General features: G+C 41.9%; 1 protein-coding gene across 2 annotated transcripts in view; it reads left to right on the top strand.

The window, feature by feature from the left end:
• LOC311227242 (lisH domain-containing protein ARMC9-like) overlaps positions 1-24641 on the top strand; it is an 88166-nt gene extending 63525 nt beyond the window's left edge. For both annotated transcript variants that reach the window (XM_084312822.1, XM_084312821.1), the window contains 5 exons: positions 2865-2980; positions 5475-5638; positions 10134-10236; positions 15300-15505; positions 20856-24641. In XM_084312822.1, the coding sequence (XP_084168948.1) occupies positions 2865-2980; positions 5475-5638; positions 10134-10236; positions 15300-15505; positions 20856-20878 (612 nt within the window). In that variant the 3' untranslated portion in view covers positions 20879-24641. The remainder of the gene's footprint in view (positions 1-2864; positions 2981-5474; positions 5639-10133; positions 10237-15299; positions 15506-20855) is intronic.
• The last annotated feature ends 553 nt before the right edge of the window (positions 24642-25194 follow it).

Raw genomic sequence — 25194 nt, 5'->3', positions numbered from 1 at the left:
CAACGTCAAGGTAAGGCATAGAACATTAAATCACATCGTTTTTCATATTAGGATCATCTTAACACAATGCCACGCAGTTTGAGCATCTTATAGTCTACATTGCCAGCGCTATAAGCCTATGGAGTCGCTCACCTTCTTTGCAGGGCTATAACTTTTTAAATATTATAGCTATATCGACATTACTATGGCCCATTCAACATCGGGTATCTATCGTTCCGGATGTGGGAACGTTATATTTTTCCATTCATACATTGTCGTGTTAATACCGTCGTGAATATAAGTCTGTTTTTAGAGTGGTCTGCAGTAATTCCTAGAACGCAAGTTCTACGCATATTATACATAATCGATTGGCGTTTCGTCCCTTATACGCTACATAAAAAATTTCAAATGCATATGATTGGTATACATTATGCTCCATCATGCGTGGAGGAAAGGGGGGGGTCGTTTATGATTCCTTGATTGTCAGTAACTGCTTTCTTTAGTACGACATCATACGTTGATCAGATGGATTGCAATGAAATAAATGGACAATCGAGCTGGAATTAACGTTAGATTCCTCTTACTTATGGCCGATGAGTCTGGAGAAAAAAGATTCCAATTATTTGATTTCCATCTGCTAGATCTGTTTTCCGTTTGTACGACGCAAAAAACGCCGAAAGCATATTGATTCTTGCGTCTCGAAAGCGATCCAATGCACTAGACTAGTGTTTGTCTGGATCCACATAACAAGAGAGCTCTGCCCGGGACATATTCACCGATGCACAGCATCTGGTTTAGAGTGGGTGCAACATCGCCCGAAATCCACCAGGCGGCAATATTGAGCCGTTGCAATATCAGACAGAGTCCAGAGTCTCCCACAGCCTTGCTGGATGAATTATGAATGGCAATAGCGAATAAAGGAAATAACGATCATAAAAACGAGTAAACTCGTGCTCTTGGCGCAGAAGCAGTTAAGAGGCCTCTTTGTTTACGGTTTGATTATCACTGATACACGTAAAATAGACATATCAAATCATGAAATTGGCAGATACATGTAATAATAATAACAAAAAAGATGTATCAGCACACAAAGTGCTTCAGCACAGCAGTATTTTAGATGTTTAGAGCTGTCAGAGCCATATGTCTTTCCCCCATTCTAAGGTACATTATAGAATTACAGTTCTGAATTATTTTACAGACCAGTTCTTTTTATTTTTATTTTTCTGTATTTTGCTCCCATCCCAATTTAGTTATGCCATTGGTCGTTGCACGCATTGCCCCACTGTCGGCCTAGGGAGGGTGTAGAACTACCACATGCCTCCTCCGATACATAATGTAACACATGCGGAGGTTCACGCTATCTCCCCCCCATCCCCTCCCTGCTGAACCGGCGCCCCGACCGACCAGTAGGAACCGCAGTTTACAACGACCAGGACACATACCCCGCCGCGTTCCCACCCGCTAACACTGCCAATTGTGTTAGTAGGGATGACTGACCAAGCCGGAGGTACCGCTGACAGCTGGATTCGATCCCAGAGTCTGTGCGGTGGTAGGCGAGTGCATTCTCCACTGCGCTACCCAGCTCACCAGTTCTGAATTACTTTACAGCATAATGTGATCAGATCAGTGTGAGCAGCACAAATCACATGGAATCTGATCTTTTCAATTCTGATTTTGGGCCACTTTCATACGTGGTCCTAAATCAGATACAGGTCAGAGTTTTTTGCAATGCGACCTCAGTCTCTGAACAGTGATGTGACTTTCATGCAACTTTTACGTCACTCTAGATTGACATTTGTCACAATAATTTTTACGCCCATCTTCTTTATTGTTAATTTGTGCATGCAGGTCGGTTCAGGAGCGTGACCAGTTCACACTGGAATCTGATAATGGTCAAAAAAAATAATAAAACATTTTAAACAGCCGAACAAATCAAATGTGGTCTGAGCAATAAATCAGAATTGAGCACTTGCAGTGTGAACGTAGCCATACAAACCACAGCCCTAAACACACCCGTCACACATGGTAACTAGATGAAAGCAGCGAGGAGAAGAACCGTGAGTAATTATTCTGTTTCACGTTATTTATTATTAACTTCAACACCTATGATGCCTGATGTATTATGACACCCCTATTATTAGCTGTGATTCTCTGAGTGAGTGTGTGAGTGTGTGAGTGTGAGAGTGAGACACTCCCTGAGGGGGAAAGTGTGGTTTTGTGTCAGTAAATGACCTGGTTGAAGGACCCAGTTGTGGCAGGTGCTCAACAGTTAGTTCCAGCGTCCCAGAACTACCCCCCTCCATGCCAGCTCCCATTGTCCATGATACCCACACCACACGCCGAACTTCCTTATGTTAAAAATAGAACAATTCCTGATAACAATATCACACATGAAACAGAGAAGAAAATTAATAGTCTTACCCTTTGTTTACTTTGGCCGCCAGCTGACATTATTTCTCTGCAACCAAATCCACTGACTTCCTTTCAATGCTTCTTCCGACATCTCATTTACCGCTTTTCGCACTCTCCGCCCACGAATCCCCAACTCTACCAATAATGATAGTCGATCGTGCTATAAACCCTCTGCATTCTACTTCTACCGGACAAACCCTAGCTTTATATCACAATACCATAAACACATTACCGGTATCTATATCCTGTATCTGTATCTATATCCATGTCTACATATTAGTTAAACCATTGGCTAGTATGGTTTATTAAATGACCTGGTTGAAGGACCCAGTTGTGGCAGGTGCCGTGGTATGGTGCTTTAGAAAAAAAGGGATCGGTCGTTACGTGGTTCATGTTGGGACGGGCTATAACTCGGACAGGGGGACTTGGCCGAGTCCTTACTGTCAACGTGTTATGTGTCTGTGCGTTTCTAGATCATGACCAACATGGCGAAGGTGAAGAGGAGGTCTGCCCCGCCACCGCACCAGTCTGTCGACGAGCCCCTGCAGCGACCGGTCACCCCCGGGTCTCACCGTAGCGCCCACGCCATGTAGGTTAAGTACTCTTGAACACACACATTTCAACTAGGGATGTTCGATATTGTCTTTTTTACCGATATACCGATATTGTCCAACTCTTAATTTCCGATACCGATATCAACCGATACCGATATATGCAGGCCCCCCCCCCCCCCCCCCCCCCCCAAAAACGGAATAATTTCAGGTAATTAACATTACATATCTCTTGTCGTGGAATTAACTCAACATTATGCATACTTTTGACAATAAATAAAATAAGAATTAGTTCTTACTTGCTTGCCTGGGTAAGTAAAGGTTAAATAAATGTAAAAAGAATTTTTTAATAAAGAATTATTGAATACCAATATTTTCCGATATTACATTTATTTAATTTTTTTAGATAATTTTTTTTGCATTTATTGCTTTTTCATGGTCAAACATGATCGACAGAGGAGGAGAGGATGAACGGGAGAAGAGGCGGGGAAGACATGCGACAAATGTCACCGGGAGCGGGATACGAACGGCCGCGTAGGTGTGCGAGGCACTATGCAGTGCGCCACGAGGGCGCCCCCCGATATTACATTTGAATGCCAATATCGGACATCCCTAATTTCTACAAACATTTTCTTTTATGATAAAACACAACATACTTGTGTCCTAATGATACGGATAAGTGCACAGTGAAGAAACCCACTCCCATTGCCAAAAGAAAGTCTAACATGCCTATAAATACTTTGTAGGAATTACACACTATGAATGTATTACGTGGCCCATAATGGCCCAACAGAGCCGTGTCTCTTTGATGTGGACCCTGATGGCCACTACAACCCAACGTGTAGATATATAGGCAGTGAGAGTCAGCATATCACCAGGGTTATCAAGTGGGCACCTTGCTTCACCAGTGTTTCGTCAAGTTAGGCCCACGGCACCTCGGGAAGGCTCAACAGTTACTTCCAGCGTCCCAGAACTACCCCCCCCATGCCAGCTCCCATTGTCCATGATACCCACACCACACGCCGAACTTCCTTATGTTAAAAATAGAACAATTCCGGATAACAATATCACACATGAAACAGCAACAACAGAGAAGAAAATTAATAGTCTTACCCTTTGTTTACTTTGGCCCCCAGCTGACATTATTTCTCCTCAACCAAATCCACTGACTTCCTTTCAATGCTTCTTCCGACATGTCATTTACCGCTTTTCACACTCTCCGCCCACGAATCCCCAACTCTACCAATAATGATAGTCGATTGTGCTATAAACCCTCTGCGTTCTACTTCTACCGGACAAACCCTAGCTTTATATCACAATATCATAAACACATTATCTATATCCTGTATCTGTATCTATATCCATGCCTACGATATTAGTTAAACTATGGTTTATTATTACTAGGGATGTCCGATATTATCGGCCGATATTGGCATTCAAATTTGTTTTTATTTTTTAACATTTATTTAACCTTTATTTACCCAGGCAAGCAAGTAAGAACAAATTCTGATTTAATTTATTGTCAAAAGTATGCATAATGTTGTGTTAATTCCATGACAAGAGATATGTAATGTTAATTACCTGAAATTATTCCGTTTTTTGGGGGGGGGGGGCGACCCTGCATATATCTGTATCGGTTGATATCGGTATCGGAAATTAAGAGTTGGACAATATCGGTATATCAGTATCAGTAAAAAAGCCAATATCGAACATCCCTAATTATTACCATAGTGTATCCATACTTGTACCACTGTGTAGAATAATACTGTGCATACATTAGCTAGCTTAGCATAATCAATCGGTAGCTTCATCATATTATACTCATATACACATATGTACATGTTATACTGCAATGCACTTCACTACTCCTTCTCACTCTGCTTAGATGCCGACTTCATTTTGTTGTATTGTGTACAGTACTTGAGCAATGACAATACATTAATAATAGGAGGCCAACTGGGATGATCACTTTTCCCCATTATGCCACTGGATATGCCACTGTCACGTATATACAAGTGGCAGCCTTCATGCTCTATCAGCTTCTGTCACATGCCGGTTAATCAACACTGCAACAGTACTTTTGGTGTCTTATAAACCCATGAGGGTTGGGCACTTTGTGTGCATGACACGAAAATACAATTATGAATCAATCAATCAATCAAATAAATATTCTAACTAAAACAATGTGAAAGCCACCAGTTAGGGGTTAAGCGTCTCGCTCAAGGACACTTCGACGCAAGGCCAGGAGGAGTTTGGAATCGATCCGGGGAACCTTCTGATTACCAGACGGCCGCTGTACCTCCTGAGCCACTGTCGCTCCCAAACACGGATGATGAACACAGAGACAGAGCTCTGTGGTATTTGAACCACCATCTTTACCGTTTACCTGTGTGTGTCTGTCTCTCTCTCTCTCTCTCTCTCTCTCTCTCTCTCTCTCTCTCTCTCTCTCTCTCTCTCTCTCTCTCTCTCTCTCTCTCTCTCTCTCTCTCTCTCTCTCTCTCTCTCTCTCTCTCTCTCTCTCTCTCTCTGTAGAGACTTCAGAGTGGGTGGGGATGGAGGGCACTCTGCCGGCGGCCCCCCCCTGTGCAGACCCAGGAGTGAGGAGGACCCCCTGCCCCTGTCCCGGTACAGCTCACCGCTCCCTACTCGCTCCAGCAGCTGCGCCAGTACCAGCGACTCACTGCGCCATGGCATCGGTGGGTCACCCGGATGTGTGAATATATATACCTGCATATAATCCTTCTATATACTTACTTATACACCTCCACACCACACACTATAACTCTGTATGATAGTATGTACAGTAGGGGTGGGGGGAAAAAATCGATACGTAGTAGTATCGCGATACTTTGCGTGGCGATACTGTATCGATACAGGGACGCCAAGTATCGATATTTAATTATTCATAAACATTAAAAAAAAAATGTATAAGGAAGTTGCATTGTTAATTTCAATACCTGTAATAGTACAGTAGTCCACACACACACACACACACGCACACATGTGCATTCAGTTAAGTTGGAATATGACTGTAATACAAACAGTTCAGTTTGTCAGGTACATGCAACACAGATTACAGTGTTTACATCTGTCTGCTTGACAAAATACCATGTTCTGCAATAAAAATGATTGAAGTGAGATGAACAGACTGAACTTTATTTGATTAGATAAAACATGTTGACAAAGTTTTACTTTGCAGTTGAAAAAAGGTAATAAATCGCAATATATCGCAATATTAATATCGCAATACTCAGCATATCGCAATATATTTAGTATCGCAATACTATCGTATCGTGACTCAAGTATCGTGATAGTATCGTATCGTGAGGCCTCTGGTGATTCCCACCCCTAATGTACAGTAATGCTGTATATACCGCGTATCTCACCGTATATATATATATATATATAATTATAATATATATCCACACCTGTCTGTACATACCTGCACATAATACCTGCACTATATATCTGTACATATCCCTTACCTACTCTTACTAGTTACACTGCTGGCCAGTCTTTATACCTGTATCACTGTACATAGTATATTACAACTCTGTACGTACATCTGATTAGCACTACGCTCAGTAGTACTAATTCATATATTTTATACCCAGTTGAATCACCTGTTACTATTGCACTTTACTGTTACATTTGCACTCTGGTTGGATGCCAAACTTATTTGCGTTGTACTGTACTTGTGCTGTAGGATGACGATACATTTGAATCTAATCTAATCTAATGTGTGTCTGGGAGAGGATAGATGCCCTACTGGTGGGGAACGTACCCAGAATGCCTCGCTGGTCCGACTGCTTGTATGCTTTCTACAACGGAGTTCGGCGATTCATTTCTGGTCATGTGACATGTACGCCCAATCGTGGGACCGCAAGTGTTTACACTGGTTATTAAGCTTAGGCGCTCTTTCGAAGTTGGTTAAGGTTAGAGTTTGTCTTAGAGCATGGCGATAGAACGCCAGGTGCTTTGCAGGCTGTTCGACGCGGAAATGGGCAAGTGGCCAATCAGATTCGCAAATCGCCGAACTCCGTTGTAGAAAGCATGGACGCGGTCCTACTACGACCGAGCATCTGTCGGGATGCTTTTTAACGCACGCATACTACTGTCTTTCTTGTACCGCAAGGCATTCTGGGTGTGTGCTCCACACCAGGGCTTCTGATCCTCTCCCACATGTGTCTGCACATGCACGTTTGTGCTCGTGTCTATATACAGTATACTGTATGCGTGCATTTGAGCTAGCAGTGTATATGATTGATTGATTCTTTTATTTTCATGTCGTGCACAACCCTCATAGGTTTCTAACAAGTAGGGATGCTCGATATTGGCTTTTTTACCAATACCGATATACCGATATTGTCCAACTCTTAATTTCCGATACCGATATCAACCGATACCGATATATGCAGGGTTTCCCCCCAAAAAATGGAATAATTTCAGGTAATTAACATTACATATCTCTTGTTGTGGAATTAACACAACATTATGCATACTTTTGACAATAAATAAAATCAGAATTTGTTCTTACTTGCTTGCCTGGGTACATAAAGGTTATAGAAATGTAAAAAAAAATTATAAAAAAATAAATAAAGAATAATTGAAAACCGATACCGATATTTTCCGATATCACATTTTAATGCCGATATCGGCCGATAATATCGGTAGGCCGATAATATCGGACATCCCTAATAACAAGACACCAAAAATACTGTTGCCATATTCCATTACACATTACATTTCTTTATCTAAATACGGATTACATAAATACAGATTACAGCTCTGTCTTAAACAGTGTTTTCTGCCTTCTCTCTCCCAAGCTTGACAAATAACATCTGCTACAAAAACACGTTTTCTTCCTGAAGCAGATCAACATAAATGGAGGAAATTTTTCTAAAAAGTACTTCCCTTAACTGCTCGTAAACAGGACGGTAAAACAACGAGAGAACGTTGTTCTCAATCTCACCTAACTCACACCTATTTCACCTAACTCACACACACCAAACAAAGTATATATCTCCCTCCAACCCTTTTAATTTTTTTTTTTAATTTACCGATACATTGAAAATGAAAAAGGACGATTTCTGTGGACTAATGATTGGCGGGTTCAGTGGTGTAATCCGTCTACAGCGACGCCAGGGCACTGTGTCTTTTCATCGGCCGTCTGAGATCTCGTAACGTTACCACACACATACCATTTGTGCCAGGGGCCTGCTATATATTTGCGGGGACAGTTTAATTTCCCCCTGCATACTTTTCTCTCCGCTCTGTCTCATATTTGATCTCTTTGATGTCTCTTTAAGTCCACCATCCAAGGCAGCCCCCTCCAAAAAGCTTCCTCCATTAAAACCTTTGAGGATAGAATGACATTCAAAGTCCAATCACTGAATCATAAGGAAATGTGGTGCACAAGTATAGTGCAATGAAATGAAGCTGGCACCTAACCAACCAAGTGCAAAGTTACAGGCAAGTGCATTGCAGCATACAGTGTACCATGTGGATATGTGGACTGCTATATATGACAGAGCTACAGAGTCAATAATATTATGCTAAGCTAATGTCTGTACAGTATTATTATATACAGTGGTACAAGTACAGTATGAAAACACTATGGTAATAAACCATACTAGGAAGTCATTTAACTAATAAGAGTATAGATAATAAATATACTACAGCAGGTATAGATAAATGTGTATACAGTGTTATTGTACATTGCTATCATATAGTGTTATATGGGTAGACTATAAATTAGATATATAGTGGTATAATGAAGGTCGTTAGACAGTTGTAGGCTGTGTGGGCAATAGATGGGTACTATGGATTGAGTATAGGCAACAGAGTTTATGCAGTATGTAGAGTGTGAGAGAGAGGGAGAGGAAGAGAGGTCTATAATCAATGTTAAAATTGGGGGGTTTCACAGCATTTGGAAGGTGGTGTAGGTTAACCCTTTCACTGCCACACGACAGCCGGTTAACCCTTTCACTGTGACAATACAGAAGGTTAGCCCTTTACTATCACACAACCGACGGCGATGCCCCATCATTAGCATCATTAGCTCCGCGGATTAGATTAGATTAGATTCTTTAATGACCTCCCAGCCAGGCTGGTGGAATTTGTTTTCAGTGCAGCATGCATGGAGCATGGATGCGGAGCTAATGATGGAGCATTGCCGTCTGTTGTGTGATAGTAAAGGGTTAACCTTCTGTCGTGTGGCAGTGAAAGGGTTAAAGGTCCATACCAGTCTTTGACACATCGGTTTCAAGTCATTCTTGCCTTGATACAAAAATCAAGATGCCCTTCTTTTTTCATAATCGTATACCATTACTGATTGATTTATTTATTTTCAGAAAGGTTATTCACGTAAATAAAATAATCACCACATCTGACAAAAATGCCATGCTAACACAGAGGTGCGCTTAACAGTATCTTCCGTTTGTAGTCAAACGTGCTGTACTTCCATGGGTTTTATGCAGTGTTTTTAATCAGATACAATGGAAGCCTGAGGCAGTGTTGAATCGGCTGAAAACAATCACTGCGGTTTTTCAGTAACGGTAAAAGATGAGGATAACAGAAGAAGGGGCACCTTGATGTCTGTATCGAGGCGGGAACGACTCGGGAACGACTTGGGACCCGTGTGTCAAAAAAGAATCGGTGTGGTCCTTTTAAAAAAAGTATAGTTGCCGGGCAGAAATCACAGTGCTGGAGACCGTGGTGACTTGGTGTCTCATACTGTACTGACTTGACACCCGCCTGTGAAAGGCTGCTCCAGGGTGGAATGCCCGAGGTGTGTGTGTGTGTGTGTGTGTGTGTGTGTGTGTGTGTGTGTGTGTGTGTGTGTGTGTGTGTGTGTGTGTGTGTGTGTGTGTGTGTGTGTGTGTGTGTGTGTGTGTGTGTGTGTGTGTGTGTGTGTGTGTGTGTGTGTGTGTGTGTGTGTGTGTGTGTGTGTGTGTGTGTGTGTGTGTGTGTGTGTGTGTGTGTGTGTGTGTGTGTGTGCGCGCGCGCAGATTTTATTTGATGTAACTCTCTATCTCTCTCTCTCTGTCTGTCACTCTTTCTCTGTCTCTCTCTCTGTCTCTCTCTCTCTCTATCTGTCTCTGTCTCTGTCTCTCTCTCTCTCTGTCTCTGTCTCTGTCTCTCTCTGTCTCTCTCTATCTCTCTCTCTCTCTCTCTATCTCTCACATTCAGACTCTGCGTGTGGTCGGTCTTCCCAGGAGTCGGAGCTGGACGGCTTGTATGATGCGAGACCCAGAGCGCAGTCTCAGGAGGAACGCAACGGGGACACGTCCAGGTAAACACGCACGCACGCACTCACACACACGGACTACACATGTCCCCCCGGACTACACTTGAGAAATACTGTTGCGGCTGACAAGGATGTATTCATTGCTGTTATGAACGTCAATGCTTAACACACTGGGTGCCAACGACGAGAAATCTCGTTGTTGGCCGCCATGCGTTGAGTGCCAATGACGAGAAATCTCGTTATTTAATCGTTATTTCTTTTATTAGCGATATCCATTCATTTTTCATCCATCCAGCCTCACGTTATTATTGGGACTGGCTCTGAGCTCGAAAAGGGCAAATACCGCCCCCTATCGTCTCCCGGATGGTATTGCACCCATTGGAATGGAGTCAATGGAAATGCATGAGAAAAAAAAACTCCGGGCTCCACATTTGACTTCTGAGCCATGTAACCTGAGACTATTGCATTCATTGAGGCAACCGAAAGCAGCGTGGATTATCTATTTCGAGGTCTAACGTTCGATCAATAAATGCGATCGATATTTGGAATGGCGATCAGGAATTGGATTAATCTTTTTGCAGATCTGATGTGAGGTAAGGACTTTATTTTACCAGTCTTGGGGTAATCGGATGTTTTTTTCACAGATTTCACAACATGTCTCATAATGTGTGTGTGTGCGTAACGTTAGCGCCAGGCAGGGCATAGATAATAATCTTTCAGCCCGCTTCTCTAGCGTGCATAAGTACACATATACTATCGATAATCTAGCGTTTATTTGAAAACTATTCATAAATAGGCAGAGTGTTGTGTACATTATTATGTAAATGAACGCACATCACTGTTCAAGATTCAAGAGTTTTATTTGTCACATACATACCAGGGCATACAGTGAAATGCGGGTGGCCATGCCCGCTTCGATTGTGCAATAATAATAATAAAATAGACGTAAAAAAAAACAGGTAATAAAATATACATAAAAAGGGCATGATAAAATAGACAAGATAAATTCCTGAGATTGTTAGCTATAGATTTAAGGCACTGGGTCCTATGTACACTACTATACAATATACAGTTTTTACTCTATATCCCTATGCTATACTTGCTACAGTATATCTAAACTATACTATACAAGAACCACATCGGTTCTTTCCTTAAAGTGACTGATGTATAGACTGATGTATAAACTGGTATATAGACTGATGAAACTCGTATATAGACTGATAAACTGATATATAGACTGATGAAACTGGTTATAGACTGATAAACTGGTATATAGACTGATAAACTGGTTATAGACTGATACACTGATATATAGACTGATAAACTGGTATATTATAGACTGATAACTGGTATATAGACTGATAACATGTGTTTTGTGTATTTCAGTAAAGGGCTATTTTCGCGGATTTTTCTAGAATCACTAGAAATCTTCAAAACTATACTCGTATTCAAAACGGTATAAAACGGAAATGTACTGATGAAAAAACAATCCGTTTCGTACATGTTGACTGCAAGCAAGTCATTGGGTCTCATTCCCGAAATTTTTTCAAATAGTTATTCTGGAAGACTCATCTTGGAACCACTGAGACAGAATCAATGACAAGTTCACTCTGAGTCCCCAACGTGCTGGTAATATGTCTTAAGTGGCTGAACCGGTCCCACAAATGATATGATCTGATATCTGCTTGGAGAATGGCATTCTGTCTTAAACTCGAAACGCGCGTTCCCGTTCAGGTCATTTGCATACAAAACAACGCCTCCAGAGCTCATTATAAGGCAACTAGTGACGCAGCTGTGTGAAAATGGAATGGCGGAAGTGCTTTGCGAGTCTTGCAAGCCGCGTGATTACGAAACCTAGCCGCATTTCTCGGAGACGCTCTCTGATTGGCCGATGCCTGTTTCTACACTGGTTAAGCTTAGGCACTCTTCGAAGTTGGTTAAAGTTAGAGTTTGTCTTAGAGCGTGACGGCAAGTTCTTTCGACGGTTAAGCTTAGGCACTCTTTCGAAGTTGGTTAAGGTTAGAGTTTGTTTTAGAGCATGGCGATAGAACGCCAGGTAGTTTGCAGGCTGTTTGACGTGGAAATGGGCAAAGACACAGCTCGTCACGGATTGGGCAAACGCGTCAGTGGCCAATCAGAGAGCGCCAGTCAGTGCCAATCAGAGAGCGTCTCCGAGAAATGCGGCTAGGTTTCGTAATCACGCTTGCGAGCCATCAAAACTAGATTAGATTAATGTATTGGCATCATATACAGCTCGTGGTACACCTGCCGCAGCGCGCACGCACACACACGCGCGCAGTACTGTATATGAATGAAATATAATATATATAGCCTACGGCGGGCGTAATGAATGAACGCAGTATGGCTTATTATTTCATAATTAAGCCTATACTGTTCATTCGTAGGCGCACACAAGACTTGTTATGGAATATTAATGCAGTCTATTTCCACCAATTAGCTTTAGTTCTTATTTATTTATCCACTGTCATTTCAGTGTTGGTGTATAGTCTATATAGTGTATTTCAATATAAGTTTAATTGATTAATGATATATTCGAAGGAATGCAGCTTTATAGCTATATCAACCCCCTCCAATGTACAGTAAATTACCAAGTATGGTTTTGTCAATATTCCAATGTACAGTTTTGCTTGTACAGTGTAAGTCTATCCCCCACCCACCCCTCCTACCCAACCTCCTCCAACAGTTTCTACGTCAAATGTACTCTCTTTTCTGGACTCTTTTTGTATCACAAACAGTACTGTATCTGGTATGTCATAAATGTATAGATGTAGCAGTACTGTCTATCTGTGTCGTGTGTGTCATATATGTTATGATGAATTGAAAATGGGGGACCCTGATGTAAACAAGACGAAAGTCTTTCTCTGGTCTGCATCCCCTTATGTAATTGAACTGTACTGTACCCATTCTGCAATCTGTTAATAAAGTTTTCAATCATTCAATCAATCAATCAAACAAAGGTCTGTCCCATTGTATACCAATCAATGGGATACATTGCATGTTGACCTGCATTCTTTCAAATGTATATAATTAATCATTAAAACAGATGTGTAACAAATAAGAAATACAAATTCCACAGAAGGCATTAAATAATTATTATTTTCAATCATTTCACAATAATTGCATAATTGTGTTTGAATATCTGAGTAATTAAAGTAATTATACATTTGTCCAAAATAGCTGGTTCAGATATGGTTAAGCAGCTGCCCTGTGATCAGATGAATCCATATTATTTATTTTTCCGACATCAAATGCGTAATTTCATATCGTACAAATATTGTCATATTTATTTTAATTATGATTAAGTAATTAATTCCAAGGAGGCCTGTAGCGTTGACATGAAGGAATCACTATGAGAACACAGTCTATCAAGTTAATACAATTTTCAATTACTCAATCAATCATAAGACTGCTCCTCAGCACTCTTAAATCTGCTCTCAGCCACGCTCAAATCTGATCTCAGGAAAATTTGGGGACTCGCGCTCCCAGCCCTAATATGTCTTAAAGGGGCTATGCACTGCTATTCCTAGCACTATTTGGGCAACTTTACACAATTCCTGTTAGTCTATTGAAGACATTTGTAATTTTTTTTTCAAAAAAATTCATTGTTTTATATTTCTAATCAAGTACTCGAAACCATCATTTTTCAGCCTCGAGAAATCAGGCTGTTATGGCCTGGCTCCGCCCATAAGCACTTTGAGTGACAGTCAGACCACAGTCTGCACTGGTAGAGGGAGGGAGGGAGGGGGGGGAAGAGAGAGAGAGTTCAGTTCAGTTCAGAGTTTTTATTTGCCACATGGAATAATACAATCATAGTTTCTTCATTAAAAAGGAGCAGGAAGAAGAATACATCTTATAGTTATATAGTTACCTGCCCCTTATTCCTAAACTAACATGTATTTTCTTAATGGTCGGCGTATAACCTTATTTACACAAATAATCATTTATACCATGAGAGAGAGAGAGAGAGAGAGAGAGAGAGAGAGAGAGAGAGGCCCCTCCCTCTCTCTTCCTTTTTTTCTTTCTATCACTCCCGTTCGGAGGTGTGTGTCGCGCGGACCTCCGTGCGGCAGGTCCCCCCCCCCCCCCAAGTGCCCCCTCTCTCTCCCTCCCTCCCTCTCTCTTCCTTTTTTTCTTTCTATCACTCTCCCGTTCGGAGGTGTGTGTCGCGCGGACCTCCGTGCGGCAGGTCCCCCCCCCCCCAAGTGCCCCCTCTCTCTCCCTCCCTCCCTCTCTCTTCCTTTTTTCTTTCTATCACTCTCCCGTTCGGAGGTGTGTGTCGCGCGGACCTCCGTGCGGCAGGTCCCCCCCCCCCCCCAAGTGCCCCCTCTCTCTCCCTCCCTCCCTCTCTCTTCCTTTTTTTCTTTCTATCACTCTCCCGTTCGGAGGTGTGTGTCGCGCGGACCTCCGTGCGGCAGGTCCCCCCCCCCCCCAAGTGCCCCCTCTCTCTCCCTCCCTCCCTCTCTCTTCCTTTCTCTCGGCTCCCTCTCGGCTCTCTCTTCCTCTCGGCCCCGCAGCCCCACTCGCTGTCTAGTCTAGGTAGAATGGGGGCGGGCATTAGCTCCAACCACAGAGCCAATTGCATCACTGTGTCTATCCACAGCGCCCAGTGACGTGCTCAGGGACTTCAAATCAAAATGACCCGATTTACTAGAGGCACAGGGGGGGTGGGCTGAAACGGAGCAATTCGCCAATATGGTATTTAGACCCTAAAACACATTGATACGAACTCCTATTACTATAATACAATGCTAGAGACTGAAAAATGACATTTATAATGCATGGGACCTTTAAATGGGCCGAAATCTGGCTAAAACGAAATTTTTTGTCGTAAATTCGTTCGGGAATGAGACCCATTGATAAGCGACGGTTGTATTAGACACATAGCCATAATCTAAGATATAGTTTATGCGTTCGCAAATATCCCCGTCTTCTCATTGACTAAAGCGCTGGCACTCAAGTGATAAATAGCACACCCCCTGCTGGCAACCAATGTGTTAAGGCTGCTTATTAAGATATTACAATAGTCATCGAGCTATATTATCAGGTAAAATTACAAGTCCTCCCACATGGTTTTGTCTCATCTTCAGTAGAGACAACGTCTCTGGGTTTACAACTCGGACCAAGATTCTACGCACGCCTGACAGTGAGGCTGCTTCCCCCGACTCCAGCAGCAGCAGCAGCAGCAGCAGCCGGCGAGGGCGAGGTCCCCCGCTGGCCCCCCACTTCTCTCAGGCGGAGCCCCAGCAGAGCAGCCGCACCGCCGGGGTGGGCTCCATGGCGTCCGGCCGACACAGTGAGTCCTCTTTCTTTTTACCTTCTCTGTCTCTCACCTTCCTTGTTTATTTCACTCCGTGACGTGTTCCCCCGTGACGAGGAATCTACTTTCACAATTGGAGATTTACAAGATTTACTGCACAAACATGACGTCTTATCTGCTCTAAATACAAAAATATTTAAAGGTGCTGTAAGTGGTATTATATAAGTGTTGAATAGCTCTACATTCTGACAGCCATCACTGCTATAGAGTGTCTGGTCAGTAACATGAGTCTCCCAGTCCCTCCGCTCTGTAGTTTCAAAACCGCCTCCATCACTCCCATCCTAAAGAAGCCTGGTCTGGACCCTGAGGTGCTGGACAACTACCGGCCGATCTCCAACCTTCCTTTCCTAAGTAAAACCTTGGAAAGGGCAGTCGCCGCCCAGCTTCATCAACATCTGTCCAACCATGAGCTCTACGAACCCCTTCAGTCAGCCTACCGAGCACATCACAGCACAGAGGCCGCCCTCATCTAGATCAGGGGTTCCCAAACTTTTCAGGCCAGGGCCCAGAAAATAAGGCGTCAGAGAGCCGCGGCCCAATGCACATCGTCTGGCTTTTTTTTTTTTTTTTTTTGCCAGGCGACCGATTTTTTAAGCCAAATATCACTTCAATCCTATTAAGTTAGTTCAAGTTAGTTATTCATTTATATGTGCTATTTATGAGAGGGCTAACTTGTTGCAAAATAATAATGCTAATAATAATAGCCTCATTAAAATACTATTGTTGCTTCGGTTGTTTTCAGCGTTTTATGTGCATAATCTGTTATTTAGTTTGAAATGTTCGTTGAAATAAGTAGATTTTTCGTTTTTGTTTATTTATTAAGTTAATATAAAACCATATAGTCACATTTTAGAATACAATAGAATATAATTTTAGAATACAACTAGAAACACTGTCCTGGCCTGCTTCTAAGTTCAGTGGCCTGACAAAAAAAAATTTAAATTTAAAAATTAAAAATTTAAAAATTTAAATTTAAAAAATATATTTTTTTTTCTTTTTTTTCTTTTTTTTTTCTTTATTTTTTAATCGTCTCGCGGCCCACCCGTGGCTGCTCGCGGCCCACCTTTGGGTCGCGACCCCGACTTTGGGAACCACTGATCTAGATCACTAATGACCTCATCCTTGCTGCAGGCTCCGGACACATCAGCCTCCTCATCCTTCTCGACCTCTCCGCAGCGTTCGATACAATATCCCACTCAGTCCTCCTCAAATGCCTCTCCGACAACCTTGGCATCACCGGTACAGCTCTGTCTTGGTTTCATTCATATCTCACAAATAGATCTCAGTTTGTCAGCGTCAGCGGCTCATCCTCCCCCCCCGGCCCCAGTCAACCACGGTGTCCCCCAAGGCTCTGTGCTGGGTCCCCTACTATTCACCATTTACATGCTCCCCCTCGGTCAGATTATACATCACTACGGACTCAACTTTCATTGTTATGCTGATGATACTCAGCTCTATATCAGCACCTCACCATCCTCCCAGCTCCCCCCACAGTCTGTAGTCAACTGCTTCCACGCCATAAAAACCTGGATGTCAACCAAATTACTGAAACTCAACAGCAAAAAGACAGAGCTCATGGTTGTGGCCCCCAAGGCACTGCTCGGGAAGGTTGGAGATCTCCTCCTCCACGTTGACGGCTGTTCCATCTCCCCGTCTCTCGAAGTCCGTAACCTGGGCGTCACCCTTGACTCCACACTTTCATTTCACTCCCACATCAAATCCGTCACCAAGTCTGCCTTCTACCACCTCAGGAACATCTCCCGTCTCCGACCCTCACTCTCAGACTCTGTGGCGGAGACCCTGATCCACTCATTCATCACCTCCCGGTTGGACTACTGTAATGGAGTCCTGTTCGGGGTACCCAGCAAAGCCCTGGACAGGCTCCAGTATGTTCAGAACTCAGCTGCCAGGGTTCTCACTCACACCAAGCCCTGGCAGCACATCACCCCCACCCTCATCCACCTCCACTGGTTCCCAGTCAAGTTCCGCATCACCTTCAAACTCCTGCTCCTCACCTACAAGTCCCTCCATGCCCTCGCCCCCCGGTACCTGTCTGATCTCCTCCACCAGTACACTCCATCCCGGAACCTACGATCCTCTGATCTAGGTCTCCTCTCCATCCCTCGCACCAGGTTACGGACTTTTGGGGACAGAGCCTTCAGCTTGGCGTCCCCTACCCTCTGGAACTCTCTCCTCCCCCGAAATCCACAACGCCCCAACCCTGGACACCTTCAAATCTGCTCTAAAAACACACCTCTTCACCAAGGCTTTTCCCCATCAGTTAGTTTAGATTAGATTAGGTCCATTATCCCTTACCTTCCCTCATCCCCCTTTTTTCCCCATATTTCCCTAGCCCTATTTTTTTTCCTGATTGTGAAGCGACCTTGGGTTCTATGAAATGCGCTATATAAATTTGATTTATTATTATTATTATTATTTGTAGTAAACAGGAAATAGATTTCCTGGTATCTCGTTCCCACTTTACCCAATCTGGAGTAGATATTTTTTTTTACATATTTCAAGAAATCCTGCCAAGCCAGATTAGCTGGCAGATTATTTTAGTTGTTTCAATGACACATTTGCTTACAACTATATATATATTAGTTAGACTACAGACTCAGAAAGAGCTTCTATCCCCAGGCCATCAGGATGCTCAATGACAATTAACACTATGTAACAAACCATCAAACACACTCGCAGCACACACACCCACACATACACACTTTAAATGGACAACTCACTGTAGCACCCACTTTAGACACTAACACACTTTATATTTATATATTATTGGCAACTCATTGCACATAGCCAAGCCTTGCACCTTACCTTACCACCACAAGGTGGCACCACAAGCTACCTCATCCCATTTACCTTTAATGAAACCTGTGGAACTAACACAAAGGTTTTCTTTGAGTGTTGTGTACATTATTATGTAAATGAACGCACATCACTGTTCAAGATTCAAGAGTTTTATTTGTCACATACATACCAGGGCATACAGTGAAATGCGGGTGACCATGCCCGCTTCGATTGTGCAATAATACTAATAATAAAATAGACGTAAAAAAACCAGGTAATAAAATATACATAAAAAGGGCATGATAAAATAGACATGATAAATTCCTGAGATTGTTAGCTATAGATTTAAGGCACTGGGTCCTATGTACACTACTATACAATATACAGCTTTTACTCTATATCCTTATGCTATACTTGCTACAGTATATCTAAACTATACTATACAAGAACCACATCGGTTCTTTCCTTAAAGTGACTGATGTATAGACTGATGTATAAACTGGTATATAGACTGATAAACTGATATATAGACTGATGAAACTGGTTATAGACTGATACACTGATATATAGACTGATAAACTGGTATATAGACTGATACACTGATATATAGACTGATGAAACTGGTATATAGACTGATAAACTGATATATAGACTGATGAAACTGGTTATAGACTGATAAACTGGTATAGACTAATAAACTGGTATATAGACTGATAACTGGTATATAGACTGATAACTGGTATATAGACTGATAAACTGGTATATAGACTGATAACTGGTATATAGACTGATAAACTCGTATATAGACTGATAACTGGTATATAGACTGATAACTGGTATATAGACTGATAAACTGGTATATAGACTGATAAACTGATATATAGACTAATAAACTGGTATATAGACTGATAAACTGGTATATAGACTGATAAACTGGTATATAGACTGATAAACTGGTATATAGACTAATAAACTGGTATATAGACTGATACACTGATATATTTAAGCATTACATCACGCGCAGGAGTGGTTTGTGACCAATAAACCATGCCTAGGGGTGGTCGTTAGGCCCGAGGCGCAGCCGAGGGTCGTTAGACCCCCCTAGGCATGGTTTATTGGTCACAAATCACGACTACAAGTGGTGTAAAGCTTTTATACAACTGCCAGATTCATCCAACCTTATTTCTATACAATAAACACACATTAATCGAAGATTTATTGAAAAAACCATCCGCCAGAAAAAGTAGTTCCCACAACTACAAAAAAGACAAGTTGCCTCCATGTGGAAGCAGCTTGAAGTGCATCCAACCAAACTAACACATCCAACTGTGTATTATTGGAATGATTGAGAGAAGTTGCCTCATGTGGAAGCAGCTTGAAGTGCATCCAACCAACTAACACATCCAACTGTGTATTATTGGAATGATTGATTGAAAATTTTATTACCAGATGCAGAATGGGTACAATACAGTACGGCTCAATACACACAATTGTTAAGGGAATGCAGACCTACTTTCCATAGAACTTCATTCTTAGATGCTTCTATATAAAGTAGGTAAAACAAATTAAAACGTTTTCTTTGCCCTATAGGAAAAAAACGTTTTCTTCGCCCTATTTTTTTATTTATTTCTTTTAGCCTAAACTTAACCAGTTGGAAACCAGGGGTACAGTAATAAAATTAGCAATCAACCAATCAATCAATTCAATAGACCATGCTCACTTAAAACAGCGCTGCTTCTCTCTCAGTCTGACTCCCCCGCTGTTGCAGACAGGAGTGTGTGTGTGTGTGTGTGCGTGTGTGTGTGTGTGTGTGTGTGTGTGTGTGTCACAGTGTGTGTGTGTCACAGTGTGTGTGTGTGTGTGTGTGTGTGTGTGTGTGTGTGTGTGTGTGTGTGTGTGTGTGTGTTTGTGGGTACGCCAGCGTCTGACAGTGTGAGAGTGAACGCTGCAGTCAGTGGGAAGGAAGTAGAAATTTAAATCAATCAATTAATCAATCAATCAATCCGCGATTTTTCTTTTGTTCTAGATTGACTCAAGACCCATCAATTACATCATCCAACATTGTTTAAAGGACTAACACATTCCCCTTGACAGAATCGCTTCATATTTAGTCGTTATGGTGCTATCAACATATCCATTTGTTGTCCGCGATCTTGTTTTCTCCCGGAGTGAGCCGGGGAGTGATATGTGATTCGGTTGTGGGCGGGTCCTGAGCCCAGGACCGTGGATTGTTGCCAATAAAGTTGTGTAAATGGCCAATCAGAATCGAGAAATTTGCATGCCGTTGTATAAAGACTGATAAAAGCGGGGAGTTGAGGGGGTTAGTAGCCTAAGGGTTAGCGGTAAAGGTAGATCTGGGCAACAGTGGAAGACTGTTTAGAATGGGCAGTGGGTGTGAATGTGTAAATATTATATTCACAACAGAAACCATATAGTCATAATAAGCATTGTTTTGTCACTCAATCAATCGTCCCAGTCAAGTCTTAATGTTAACCCACCTCCTCCTCCCTACTCTCTGCTCTTCCAGGCAGCCAGACACACAGGAAGTGAAGAGGGAGCCGTCACCACGGCGGCCCTATCTGCCCGAGAGTATCCAGCTTCCTGTAACATCATCCCCCCCAGGTTGTGATCGGGGCCAGGGCACCAGAGATGCTAGGGACAGTAAAAGTGTGTTGTTATCAACATGTGTTTTTGTTTTTACACAACCTGGCTTACAAGTGTGTTGTTATCAACACGTGTTGTTGTTGTTTTTACACAACCTGGCTTAACACTTTCGAGGCCACTTGGATCCGTCTAAAATCACTCTAGACGGCCAGCATTTCATAATAGTGGGGCTGTTTGTAGAGCTAAATCTATACTTTATAGTATTGCTATCTGTCCATTCTCATTGTCAATTGACACCATAAACCGTCCCTTCAAACTGGCTTAAAGAAGAAAAAGAATCATCAATACGTTCTCATTTTATAGTGTCTTGAATATAAGCGTTATAAGGGATTTCGGCTAGTATATTTCCTGGAAGGCGCGATACAGGCCGCTAAGCTACTAACATTAAATCCAATGGCATTTCGGCTATACAGAAGCTACAGTTAAAAATCAAACTGCATATGATCGATATGATGGTCCACCATGAATGCATGAAAGGTGGACCTCGTTTCTGATTATTGATTACCAATAACCGCGTTAGCCTCAGTAGCCACATTCGCTGATCGGGTGGATGGCTATCATAACAAGCCCTGATCAGCATGTAATTTACGTGAAAAAGATCTTACCGTGGGCCGGTTGGATCCCCCAAAGGATTTCCCAGTTATCGATCACCATCTGGTAGATCGATATGTCCATTGGCTGATGATATATTCCTTTACTGCACACTGAAATCCGAGTCCCAAAACGTATTCCAAGCTACAGGCTATAGGCATCGCTTCATGTTAGCAGAAAACTACATTGGAGATCCAGAAAAAACAAGACAACTTCTGCCACAGGGAACACTGCATTATCGAGATAGCGTCCCTAAGAGGATCTGCCCGGTAATGCACTTTTTCGAATTCAAAGAGTAGGGTACTTCTGCAGTGCTGCTCGTGACATCGAGTAGGTTATTACAATGGAATAAAAGCCAAAACAACCTTGCCACGGACATGTCCGTGGTTGGTCCTCAACCGTTGGATTCGAAACACGGACATCTCCGTGGTCGGGCGCCATTGTGTTAAAAGTAGGGATGCTTGATATTGGCTTTTTTACCGATACCGATATACCGATATTGTCCAACTCTTAATTTCCGATACCGATATCAACCGATACCGATATATGCAGGGTTTCCCCCCCCAAAAAACGGAATAATTTCAGGTAATTAACATTACATATCTCTTGTTGTGGAATTAACACAACATTATGCATACTTTTGACAATAAAGAAAATCAGAATTTGTTCTTACTTGCTTGCCTGGGTAAATAAAGGTTATAGAAATGTAAAAAAAAAAAAAAAATGTTTTTAACCGATACCGATATTTTCCGATATCACATTTTAATGCCAATATCGGTAGGTCGATAATATCGGACATCCCTAGTTAAAAGTGTGTTGTTATCAACATGTGTTGTTTTTACACAACCTGGGCCCTGTTCTTCGTACCTGGCTAACTGAGTTAGCCGGATAATTTTCAGGATAACTTGACATAAGCCAGATTTTTCGGTTCCCGGACGTGCGATTGTCTAAATCACTATGGCAACAGATCAGAACGTTTGAACCTGCTCCAGCGCAGGGTTAAGTTGAGTTAGCTGGATAACCTCGCCACGCCCTCGCAAAGAAATGCCAGCTCTCCTCACAGATCCCATTATACCATTCTGAATTATGTTTTTGTGCTTCGTTTTTCTAGAGGGGGCTTTTGAAATGTAAAATAATAGACCTAAAATTTGGATAATAAAGCATATTCAGCCTATGGATTTACTTTGTCCTAAATAATGTACGTCATAGTTATACGGATACGGCGCTCGCGAGTCGCGACACACACTATGTGGTTATTTTAATAACGGAGCATTGCAAATGTGAATCCCGCAGGATATTTTTAATGAATGAAACCTATCAGGCGTTTGGCTCTGATTCTTTTCATATTCTTCGCTGTGGATGTATTTGATTAACGGAGCACCCGAATTGTGTTTCATTCAAGCATAAATTGAAGCGTCTTTATGCGTGGATTGTGGATATGAATTACGAGGAATCTGAATCTGTGGATTGTTGAATTGTATCACTGTCACTCACACGTTATTGTGATATTGTAACTGGGATTAAAATGTCTGAGGAGATACGCTGTTTGACGGATTTGATGACGTGGACGTGACTTGAGAAATTGAATGAGCCTTTGACGTTTTGATGAATGTTCAAGCACTGTTATCTGATGATGAACATGAGGTGTCACTGGTATAAACCAAAGGTTAATCAATTCAATGCATGTATGGATGATGTCCGAAACAGATTAAAACCTGATTAATAGTGAAACTGTATAGCCTCCCTCCAAGCCTCTCTGACACCGTTATTTCGGGCGTCGCGCCTTGAAAACTGTGTTTATATATAAAGTACATGATACCTAAGCCGAGCGCATACAGTACAGATATCCTCATAAGTATCTATTAATTCGTATCAATTAGATACTCTTTGGGCTTGTTTGTATCTACTTATTCTGAAAGTTGAACTAATTATTTTTGCTAGCAAGATCTCATTCGATTATTCATTCCATTAAGCCTACTGCCAGCAGGCACATTTAAAGAAATATAATCTGATTGATTGGGGGTAATGAGGCACTTAACATTAGCCTATAGATTATGCATTTAATTTGTCGGCGAGGCTATTGAGCCGTACTGTATTGTACCCATTCTGCAATCTGTTAATAAAGTTTTCAATCAATCAATCAATGCCGTTAGAAAATCAGGATTTCTGCGATCGACACCTGCTGTCTTTTCAGGTGAGGCGGCCGCGCGCAATTATCCTGAGTATCAAGTCTGGTTCGAATTAACGAGACTCAATCAGCGTTCGAGGAACAGGGAAAGCCCGGATTCAAACATTGGGTTAATTGAATCTGGATAATGGGACTTTTGATCGACTTAGTTGAACCAGGTACGGGGAATAGGGCCCTGGCTTAAAAGTGTGTTGTTATCAACACGTGTTGTTCTCTTCAGCACAGGCCGTATGTGCTTTAGTTGGGGGACAACACATTATGTGTGTTATTTCAACAGATCTGTTTTAAGAGTATTGGTACAGTCCTTTCAGGAAAAAGCTGGACTTTTAAAGGGAAAATCCAAATCCAAAACAGAATGTCTTTATCCGTCTGTCCTTCACATATCTCGAGAACCGTTCATCCGATCGGCTTCACACTCTGCAGGTGTATTGCTGAGGACCCAGGGCGGTCTAGCACTGAATCTGAAGCTATTTGGCCCGATGGTGGCGCTATACCAACAAACTTTACGCTTAGGACCCAAGTGAGTGCAGTGTATGTAATGTACCAGCTTCACTTTGATCAAACATTAACATTTAATTAGTGCCATTTATTTAACTTGTGCTCAAGGAATGTTTACATGAAGTGCAAGGGTTTTGAGGCTTGTGTCAGGCTAGTGTGTTGTTACAAAGTAAAAATGTAAACTATTCATGCATCATTATTAATGCTTAATTATCTATTAATATGTTGTGGAACCATTGTTTTCTTCTTGTAGGACTATAGACCATCTGATGTATCTGATGTACAAGTTTGAATTTGAGTGAACATGTCTTAATGAACCGAGTCACACAAATGCTTTGCTGTATGTGTACGATATTTATGTAATGTGTTGCTTATTGCATTTGAGTGGTAATGTATTTTGATGAATATGTAATATTTTTCTACATGACCTGAAATAAATATGTGATATGTTATAATAATCTCTGGTCTCTGTAATCTATTGCATTTTCCCGTTGGTTATTGTAGTGCTGCTTTGAGAACCAAACTGTAATATCTTAAAGAGGCACTTCACCAAAAAACGATGCAGATTTATTTTCAAAACAGTTTTGCACACATTCATGACAGTTATTGAGAGTTTGAATATGGCCACCACCAGTGATGTCATCGGGGTCATTGAACCCTTGTATTGTGTTAATTACAGCTCCATGAAATGATGTAGATGAAAAATAGCAACACCTTGTCTTATAGGGACTGCTACCTTATCATTTCCTGTTGCTGTAATTAACACAAGGATCCAATGTCCCCGATGACATCACTGGTGGCCATATTCATACTCATTTACTCTCAATAACTGTCGGGATTCATGCCTTCAAGTGAAACTATTTCCTAATAAATAGCTTGGACAATAAATATGTTCATTCGGTTTACTACACATCAATCATCAGCC

Source organism: Notolepis coatsorum (genome assembly GCF_963971535.1).
Source record: "Notolepis coatsorum genome assembly, chromosome: 4".
Classification (NCBI taxonomy): domain Eukaryota; kingdom Metazoa; phylum Chordata; class Actinopteri; order Aulopiformes; family Paralepididae; genus Notolepis; species Notolepis coatsorum.
This window is presented reverse-complemented; position numbering and strand designations above follow the sequence as displayed.